This window comes from Echiichthys vipera (assembly GCF_963691815.1).
Source record: "Echiichthys vipera genome assembly, chromosome: 6".
Taxonomy (NCBI): Eukaryota; Metazoa; Chordata; class Actinopteri; order Perciformes; family Trachinidae; genus Echiichthys; species Echiichthys vipera.
In genome coordinates, this window is record NC_139831.1 from 8,469,118 (window position 1) to 8,480,009 (window position 10,892).

The 10,892-nt window shown below is 41.9% G+C and overlaps 1 protein-coding gene across 1 annotated transcript; it reads left to right on the top strand.

The window, feature by feature from the left end:
* Positions 1-4,860: 4,860 nt before the first annotated feature.
* Positions 4,861-6,696, top strand: sox3 (SRY-box transcription factor 3). Its single transcript, XM_083915782.1, has one exon. The coding sequence runs from the start codon at positions 5,052-5,054 to the stop codon at positions 5,949-5,951; it is 900 nt and encodes a 299-aa protein (XP_083771908.1). The 5' UTR covers positions 4,861-5,051; the 3' UTR covers positions 5,952-6,696.
* Positions 6,697-10,892: the final 4,196 nt, after the last annotated feature.

Consider the following 10,892-nt stretch of genomic DNA (forward strand, 5'->3'; position numbering starts at 1 on the left):
AAGAACATAATGAGGAAGGACATGCTTGGCCTGCCGGGGAGAAAAAGAGGCTAAAGTTTGAAGCATTCTTCGCAGGCAGCTACAGGAGGCAAAACAGCTTTTTGCTTGTTGTTTTACAAGCCCAAGTCAATAAGTAAGACGGTTACATTCCACAGAGCTGAGCAAGGTGGCGGACATATCACTTCTGGGCTTCACTCCCCCACCGCCACAATGAAAACACAAATTACTCTGCTAACAGAGGAGGCAAGAATGCGTTCTCCATTAGCCCCTCGAGTCCTCCTGACAGACTTGCAACACTCAACTAAAGCTCTCCTGAAAATCGATGCATCTGTCCTCTGAGTGTGTGTTGTGGTTCTTTTTTGAAGGTTTGAGTGACAGTCCCTCCATCTAATGAGTGAAAGGAGATGACCGTCGGGAGTTGCATCTCAACATGTGGTGAGTTTATTAATCTGCTTCATCCCATTTTTGCCTCGTGATGATTTAAGGTCCATAAAGCAATGGAGGACAAGTAATGACTTAAGAGAATCACATTTCTCTTAAAGATAAGCGCCCGGCCTCCATTTATTCCCTGTCCTGATGTGCATACAGTAAACTAACTGTCAGGAGGAGTGAACACACACACACACACACACACACACACACACACGAGTCCTAACATCATCATCGACGAATATGTCAAGGTTTTGGCCATCCTTAATCTGGATTAAATGTGCACATATTTCTTGTATAATATCAATATTTAATTATTAAACAAAGGAAACAATTAAATGAAAAGAAACATTTTAATCTTTCTTCAGGAATTTTAATTAGTTTGCTTCTTAAAGAGAGTTTGCAGCAGTAGAGTAAAAAAGAAATATTTAAAAAAATGCTTTAAAGTGAACCAAAAACACACATTAGGTGAAGCACATCTGCCTCGTAGAGCCTCTAAAATGCTATCAGTGAGTAGTATAAATGAGGTTTTGTGATACCTGTTGCTAGACTTGCTCATAATATTAATGTCTGAAATTTTCCCAAAGCAGCATCGTAGAATAAAGATGCATTTTGCAGAAGCCTTTGGATTTATTTTTGAATCCCCTGACGTAAATTAATGAACCGTGACGACGTAAATGCGTTTAATATCAACTCAAACGATTTTCCAAAATAAATGACTAATATCTGACAGGGTGTAAATGTTTCCTCAGCCATGACTCCGCATTACACACAGACATTAAACATTTGAAAACTATTTTTGTTAAGTCTTTTTTTCCCCTCTCTTGTATGGGTCAAATGTGTCAAATTACCAACCCCGCATTGTGAAATAAAGAGGTGATAATGGCATCACTTTTATTCCTTTAAATGACCCGTGAATATTATTTTACCTGTGTTGAACTGGGAGGACGCAACCATTCACGCCGACACAATGGGAACAGCAGACCGTGCGTAAATTGCATCTTCATTTGCATTCCTGGTCCAAAAAAATCATGCAAATCTTAATGAGACAGTCTCCATTGTGGCTGTAATTGAAAACCCATTCTTTGTTAATTACTGTTTCTTAAAGGCCTTGTCCGCAGTCACCGGGCTGAAACAAAAAGAAAGTTATTGATCCCGGAGGTCGTGGGGTTTAAATAAAGACACGCACAATAATATTTATTGTGGGTTTCAGATGCGAATTTCGATTATTAAAAATAAAAGAAAAATCTGTTTATTTGGGAATTGTCATAAATAGGATAAAAACAATAAACTTGTAAACACGTGCCTCAACGACACAAAGGCAATAAAAAGGCAGTAAATTACGATTTATTATCAGTTTCTGTTTCGTTGCAGCTGAATGGCAGACGTTCAGCGCCTGTGTCTTGTCGTTTAATATTAAAGTTGGGCGCATTTTGTCCGTCATTAATTCAAACGGTCTGACCATAAAGCTCTATTGACAGCCGAGCAAAGGATGCGGCCCATGCACTGTTTTTCAAGGGTGGGATTAATGTGGTTTTGTGTGGACTTTGAATAGACTTTAATTTCCCTAATGCTCTTTGCAAATATAACTTAACATTTTCCTTTTATTTATCTTCTAGGCCCTGTAAGGCCAGAATTAGACCTTTTCTTCTACAATAACTTCTATTTGAAATTAAGCCACCGGATTCAGCGCAGTGTCAACATAAATGTGCAATTTAAGCAAAAATAGTTGCTTTTAATAATCCGCTACATGTTTATTTTAATTAAAACGAAAATATCACGAAGATTCCTCTAAATCTGTGGTTTGATAGAAAACTGTCAAAGCGCAATTCATCCACTTTTTTATAAGCATTAAATGATCTATCGAGCTGGTCGCATGCAGGTGATATCCTCCCATCAGGACACCCACATATTTCCCAACATTCAAAAGTGGGACCCTGCAGCCGCGCGCCCCGAGAGCCCCTTTGGGCTGTCAGGCTTGTTGAGTCTGAATCAGAGCAGACTGTGCTGGTGGTCCTCCCTTCCTTAATTAGGAAATTAGCTGCACAGAGGCCCTCATTATCAAACTCCGGGTTACTCCTGGTGTTTTCTTCCCTTTCTCTCTCTCTCTCTCTCTCTCTCTCTCTCTCTCTCTCTCTCTCTCTCTCTCTCTCTCTGTCTCTGTCTCTCTCTCTCTCTCTCTCTCTCTCTCTCTCTGCTACCGGTCCATTTCCATAAGAAGATTACAAGCGGATCAGTATTGAGATCTGCCCAGATAAACAAATAACCGGTCCCTGAGAATGGATGGCTGCTAATTGGACGTTAGTTTTATTGCTCCTGCTCTGTTTGTGACGCCCCGTTGAACGCGAAAATGAAATTCATGAAGTGATGTCTCTTTTCAGCTGAGCCTATATGTGGCAGAGGGACTATAATGTGAGATAACGTATTTGTTCTTTATTTATGCCCATGCACTCCCATTGAGAGTGTACTATGATGGCTGCAAATTACATTTTATATAATTAAAAAGTAAAAAAAAAAAAAAGGATTTAGACATTTGTTACTGTTTTATTTTGAAAGGGGAAACTTTTATTCTCTGGGGACGAAAGAAGACATGTTATCACTGATAATTGAATAGAAGCAGCTCATTAAACTCTTACATCAGATCTCATCTTGAGTGAGTGTTTAACGCGATGATTTCTCTTTTTAGTATTTTATTATTTGCTCTCCACGATGATGCATTAAAAAATAAAAGTCTAACTGACCTAATAAAAGTCTGATGGCTGTGCTGCGGTCCCTCAAGTGCCCTGCATCTTTAATAAAAATGCACCATGCGTACTTTTGGAGATTTTGAAAGCTCCGGGAGGTGAAAGGCTCTAAAAAAATGCACATACCATCACGATCCCCGCGGAGCTCATCTAAATACTGAGGTGTTAATAGTCGTTTTCGATGGGCGATTCGCTCCCAGTCATTAGAAGGTGTGAGCTTTGCCCCGTTGGGTTTCAGCGGCGGAGCGGCGTTTCAGGGTCGTTTGTAAGGAGACACATGCAAACGAAGGCCACTCCGCGGTAATCATTTTAATAACCATTAACACCGCAGAGAGAAAACAAGTCAGCAAACAGTAGCTGACACCCACGAGAGGAGCGGGTGTATCTGTGCGCGGAGTCCCAAGCTGAACTTCTCCCTCGGGGATGAAACAGATAGCCCGTCCCCTCCACAAGAGGTCGTTGAAGTATTAAAGTTTTTGCGTCGCGGGCACCTTCACGCTGCAGAGACATCCACATTCACGCGTCTTTCATTTGTATTCCACACAAATTAGAGGTGTTCCTATTTTATAGCACATCTTTTAAGGTCATTTTGAGTCAATACGACTATTCTTCTTCTTGTCAATTGTTATTGATAATTGCTTTTTATTATATATATATATATATTTATTTTATTTCTTCTAGTTGAGTCATCCGGCTTACTCTGCTTTTATTTCAATAAGTTAACACTTATTCCTACAGAAGTTATATTACATTAGAAGGGAATTGAATGCTTTCACCCCCTCGGCAGGTTAACTTGGGGCTGTTTAAAGGGATTTAATTCAGCGTTAAAAGAGAATGAAAAACTTTCAAACAGGTGGTAAAAAAATGTTTTTATGAAACATTTTAAGGCCATCTGTTTTTTTTTTTTTAAATATCAGTCTATTGAAGGTTTTGGCAGCACCAACATCCCCTCTGCCCCCATAAGACTTATCCTTTATATATATATATATATATATATATATTTTTTTTTTATGTTGGCAAAATATATATACTGTAAAATTGTGATTAAAGCAACAAAAGCGTGTTTGACAGCAGGTAGAGATGAAAGGATTTGTCTCTGCCAAGGGCACATTTTATTTCAATATTGCACTTTTTACACGAAGTGTTTGCACTCGTTTTTAGGTGGGTTTAGGCCTGTTTGGATTCGCCTGTAATTAATTGATTGGCATTGATCCCGTGAGACTTTTGTTTCCCTGCAGCATATACAGTCTAGCATATACTCTTTCATTTAACATAAAGGTATCGCCTACATGGTTCTCGACTGTCTGAAACTTTTAATTTGCGAGTTGGAATTTTTCGCTTTTATTCAGCAGAGAGTCCTAAATATAGAAAATACTGTTTTGTTCTAATCACCAGTCCAATTATAAAAACAAGCCGGCTGCATTTGAATGTAAAGGCTGTAAATATCTCACATTTTGCACTCCGGTTGTTGAGCTGTGCTGCTGTTTTAAAACTTTACCTCTCCCTCCTCCTCTAACCAAAACACAGCGCTGTGAGCTCCGGTTGGTTACACCGGAGGATATGGGAGCTGCGCGCTGATTGGTCGCCTGCCCCTCATTGTCATGCTGTCAATCCACATCACATGGTCCGGCCACTAGGCCTATTAACAGATGAGCTTGGCGAACAAGTTTACAGACTTGCGTTTCAGAGCCGTGGTGGACACAGCAGCTTTGAGCGGAGAGAAACCAGAAGCACCTGCAGACGCGCTTGCCTCTTTTGGCACAACTTTTTTTTCCCTATCTTCTTATGAGACTGGTCAGTACCTCTACCTCTTTGACTTCTGGCGCTGTTTTGTGAACTTTTTTATGTGCCTGTGAGTGAACATTAAAAGCCGCCTCAATGTATAACATGATGGAAACCGAGCTCAAATCCCCGCTCCCACAGTCCAACTCGGGTTCGGCGCAGGGCGCTAAAAACAACAGTGCCAGCGACCAGGAGCGGGTGAAGCGGCCGATGAACGCCTTCATGGTCTGGTCCCGGGGACAGCGGAGAAAGATGGCTCAAGAGAATCCCAAAATGCACAACTCTGAAATCAGCAAGCGACTTGGTGCTGACTGGAAACTTCTGACCGACGCTGAAAAGAGGCCATTCATCGACGAGGCCAAGCGTCTACGCGCTATGCACATGAAGGAGCATCCGGATTATAAATACCGTCCCCGCAGGAAGACCAAGACCTTGCTCAAGAAAGACAAGTATTCTTTGCCCGGGGGACTGTTGGCGCCAGGAGCCAACGCCGTCAACAACTCTGTGTCGGTGGGACAGAGGATGGACGGTTACGCGCACATGAACGGGTGGACGAACAGTGCGTACTCCCTCATGCAGGACCAGTTGGCCTACCCTCAGCATCACAGCATGAACAGCCCCCAGATTCAGCAGATGCACCGATACGAGATGGCAGGGCTCCAGTACCCGATGATGTCCTCGGCGCAGACCTACATGAACGCGGCTTCCACGTACAGCATGTCTCCAGCGTACACGCAGCAGACCACCAGCGCCATGGGACTCAGCTCCATGGCGTCCGTGTGCAAGACCGAGCCGAGCTCACCGCCGCCGGCCATCACGTCCCACTCTCAGCGGGCGTGTTTGGGGGACCTGAGGGATATGATAAGCATGTACCTGCCTCCCGGGGAAAGCGCAGAGCATTCCTCCCTGCAGAGCAGCCGGTTACACAGCGTCCATCCGCACTATCAGACCGCAGGGACTGGCGTCAATGGGACGCTACCTCTCACCCACATCTGAGAGCCACAGAAAGAAAAAGACTTTCAAACTAAAAAAAAAAAAAAAAGTACTTCGGATACTTGAACTTTTTGGTTGCTAAAGAAACAACCTTCAACAGTTTTGCTCAAAAACAATTGTATCTCAATATCTCTTGAGTTGTCCATTTAAATGACTGTTAAATGGACCGAAACTGAACGTTGAGCCCATAAGAGTAAATTGCATTGCAAAGAGGCTTTTTATCACAAGTATAAGCAATCAACGTGCGTAGAAGAATTGGACTTCTATATTCTAATTAATGCCATATTTTCTCTCTATGAAAAGGCATGTGGCCTCATTAAGAGAGGCTGGTGTATTTCAGAACAGCAGGATGGAAAAAGTTGGTTCATAAATGTTTACACTTAATTTGTAGGATGTCAGTTGTCTCGACCGTGTCCAAATTTTGTAGTCTCTCTTTATTTTCTCCCCCCCTCCCTCATGACCTATAGGTTATAATGAAATGTTAAGACTGTGCGGGTCGCAAACGCAAGTTTTATTTATAGTAAGTTTTTGTTTTTCTTTTTTAGCTTGTGAACCCGATGTTTTGTCAACGTGAAAAAAAATGTTCAAATTTTGTTTTTTGTAAAATGTTATTTTCTGTAATGGTTTTGACAGTGTCATGTTTACTCATTATCCTGAACGAAAAAAAGGTTTATTTAAACTGACGTTTCTACATATTTTAAGACCATCCTCTATTCTTAAATGCTGAATAAATTTGTACGAAACATGATTCGTGACTCTGTCTTCTGTGTGTAATATGAGAGATTTGGAAATATGCTTCTGGTTGTGTGAAAATCAGAAAAGGGATTATTTCAAAGGTGTAAAAGAACTTCAAACACAATGACAAGCTGTTATTTTCACAATGATATTCTTGTAAAGGTCAAATGGTTGTAATCTAGGCTAAATTTTTAACATGTTTACTCATAATATGCATTTAACTAAAAAAACAAAAATATAGGTACAGTGATATTTTCACTTTGTAACATATCAATTTGTTAAAGAAAATCATTTTCTTCCAGTTCCCTTAAACTGCCTTAAATGATAATGGAATAATTATAAGTTGCTTCCCTGTGCTTCAAATAGTATTAAACATCCATTTAAAATTAAGTATGTCCTTTTACATTATACTTATTCACTCCTACATTTTGTTTTTCGATCTAATATTACGTGTAAACATTATTTACAGTTAGTTTTCAGTTGACATAAGTAGAAAATTAAGGTAGTCTTCATATGTTTTTCCTCTTTTAACTAGTTTTTTAAAATGGCCGGTGAAAAGAAACTGTATTTGTCTGTTTAATTTACCCAGTTCAGTCACCAATTTCAGTATTTACTTGAAGGTGTAAAGGTTAAGACATACTATTTTAATTCCACAGGTTGTCATCATTCTGCTGCCTCAGTTAGTTTGAATGTGTCGTTCATGTTTTACCACAACAATTCACTTATAAAGAATCTAAATAACACTAAAGCAAACTAAAAAAAAAAAGAGACACGCATTAGATCACTTCCCATTTAAAAGTGGTGAAGCTCACATTGTTTTTCCCAAAAATGTATCATGAAATGTATAAATATATCCTAAAAACACGAGATGTCGTCTGTTTTGAAAAGTTTTGTGAATTGACTTTGTCAGTGCTGATGTGCCAAAGTATATATCATTTGTGGCTCTCTGTTTGGCATAGAAAATAATGAAATAAATAACTTAAACTTCAGTATTTTATTATGTTGTGCACAAGAGATGTTCTCATTTAGACATCCATATAATTTCCGATGAAACATTTTGTTGTGCGCATCTACATTTGGAGCATTTTGAATTGGCTCTGTCGACGCTTCTGTTTTTTCTGAGTTGGTTCTGTTAAAATATAACGATGGCTGAGGCAACTCTAATCTAAATGGTGGATTTCATTTTTTAAGAAATTATACAGAAATTGTATCACACATGTCAATTTACAGCAGCACTTAGCGTGGCTGACAAAAATGAAGGTGTGTGTAAGAATGGACCGGCCTGCTGTTGCAGTGTACCTTGGGATAAATAAGCTCTGGCCACCAAGAGGGCCGAAGCAGTGGCAGTCCTGCTGGCCTTCCCACACTCCCTGTAGGACTTGATCCACAGCTCAGCACAGCGGCCTGGATTAGCCCCACGCACCTTTGTGGAGGGAAAGATTATCCAGACCTCCCTGCATTCACTGACAGGGTCTTAAGTCACTCTAGCGTGCTAGCAGCCACCCGTCACCTAATCACACTTTCCAACTCATTTTTTTGTGATTAAGCAGCTTTTCTCTTCCTGCTCCTCAGTGTCAGAAATGCTTGTTGTGGACTAGACTGATAGTCTTTAGAAATTTATCAAACTCTGAAAATGATGTGAGCCCAGTATGCTTACACCTTTACTCCAAAAATACACCAAGATGTGGGTTAACGTTCAACCAAAATGTAGAGGTTCCTGCTTAACCACTGATGCAAAGGTGGATCTCTGGGATTGGCACAGAAATGTCATGACTAATGATGATTTAGGAGAGAAACTCTGTGTTTGAGGAAAGGTGTGTGGCTGGACCGTTCATGGCTATTGATTGTGTTTGAATGTTCTGGCGGTGAGCCCATCTGAGTTGGGCTCCCCACCAGCCCCACTCCCATCCCCCCTCGCTCTACCCCTGCCGAGCGCCCGGAGGGCCTCTCTCTCCTGTCATGTGGAGCTCTGTGCCCACTCAGCAAGTGCAGGCATATCCCACTTCCATCTGCCTATGACCTCACAGCCCCTGTTTGTTTAACCCCCTCTCCAAAAACTAACCTAATTATAGCCCTGTAGAACACGGATTCAGCGGATTCCCAGTGGATTTTGCCACTGTGTGTCTACTCGCACCTATGCGCATGCAAGGCTCCGGCTTAACAGCGGCAGTGCTCTAGGCCGCGTTTCAGTCGATCCTGTGTTTCACATATGTATCTCATATTATGTCAGAACATGCCCTGCCAGTCGCACGTCTTGTGTGAGTACAGCAGTATGTGAACTAGGTGGTGGAAGCTACAGGAGTGTGTTTTCAGTGGCCCTTTTTACGTCAGCATGATGAGTGGAAAACTCATTACACAAATCTGTTTGGTGACATCACTAGCTCGCCTGCTCGACTGGATGGGCAACTTCCAGCAGGAACACACCTTTCGCACATACTCTCAAGTCTCAATCTCAAACCTAAATCTGGAACCTCCTCTGATGTACAGATCAGACTACAGCATGTAGTGTGAGTGTGACGGATGAGTGCGTCGTGTGCGTGAGGGACTGCACCTATGACAGTCAGATTGTATTGATTTGCTGTGGCTGGGATCTCCAGGAGGCCCTTTGAGTTTAGCCTGGAGGGGCCTAGAGTGTCCAGAGCGCTGGGACTCGTGTGAGGTACTGAGATTGACAGCAGAGCGGTGTGAGTGTGTAGAGGTACGGGGGTTGGGGGTGGGGGTTAATCTCCCTGAACTGGGGCAGATGTTGTTAACGAGCTCCTCTCAGGTCGACTCCCTGCGTGGGAAAATGGCATCAAATCCTCCTAGGGTCAGGGCTTTTGGGCTGACCCACTGAGAGCTATCCCTCTCCACTGCACCGTCCCCTCAATCCCCTCTCCATTCACTCACCCACTCATTCACTGACAGCACTCACCAGAGACACTACAAAATCACATTTGACCATTTTTATTCCTCTCCTCTTTTAAGTACATCCCCAATTTTCAGCTCCTTGCCTGAACGCATGTGAGCACCGACAGACTTGTTCCATGATGCAAATTGCTCATTAATGATAGCTGTGGTTGGATGGCCATGCCTTACACAACCACAAGGAATGCTGAGTGGGAAATGCTTCAAAAGCAAGCATGCCGCCACTCCAGAAACTGCATCCGCCCAGCAGCTTGTTCCTTGAGTTTATGTCAGATGAAAGTAAATTTGTTAAATTCAGGTCTTATAGACATTCAGGCGCCCAATCTGCTATAGGGTAGGGTATGTTAATAGTTCAATGAGAGCGCTAAATTATATCTGATGTTAAAAAATGATGTTCAAGTGAAAATAACAATGTCTGATAGCTTAAACTTTGATCTGATACAGGAGATCGCTGTTGACAGATATGTGAGAAACACCTGTGTCCATAAAGCATGAAGGAGATCAGTCCAAGTCACACCTCTTCCACAGTCAGTGCGTTTACATGCACATCAGTAAAACAAAAATGGCCTTACCCCGGTTAATCAGGTTATTGGAGTTCCCCTTGTATGCATGAAAGGGTTGAATGGGAAAATTACGAAGTAACTCGACCTCCAGTACAGTAGATGGCGCTCCGCCAACATACAGCTGGTTGGAATACGGCTTTATTTTGCGGTTCACCTTTGTCAAAAATACAAACGGCCAACTTTTGCACAGAATTACGACCGAAATGGGTCTTATTGGTAGTGGTGTGACTTACCGTTGTGAACTCCTCCCTCGGTTTACAGGTTTCGTTCTATTTTTGTTGTTTTCTTCACGTTGTTTTCGGCGCCACCGCCGCGGACTACTGAGCATGTGCAGAAGAGAAACCCAATAATAACCCAAGTCCGCTATTTACATGCGCAAAATATCGGGGAACTGAGGGAGTTCTCTAAGTCTGTTTACCGGGGTATGAGAACTCCGATTTTACCCGGGGTATGGTGTTTACATGGTGTTTGAGAAACCTGGGTATGCCCTTAACCCGATTAATAATCTGATGTAAACGCACTGACTGTAAAAAAGTGAGATTTCTATGTCTGCTTTTATTTTTTATTACAAAGCAGTTCGATTTGCTATATAAATACTGTGAAAGTATCAAAATGTTCAATCCACAGAGAAATACACACAGCCTGTGTTCAGAAGCTGTGCCTGGTGACTTGTTTATATCGTTAGCAACATGGCTACAGCTAGCAGCCTGGCTAGCGTCCAAAGCAAGACACAACTGTA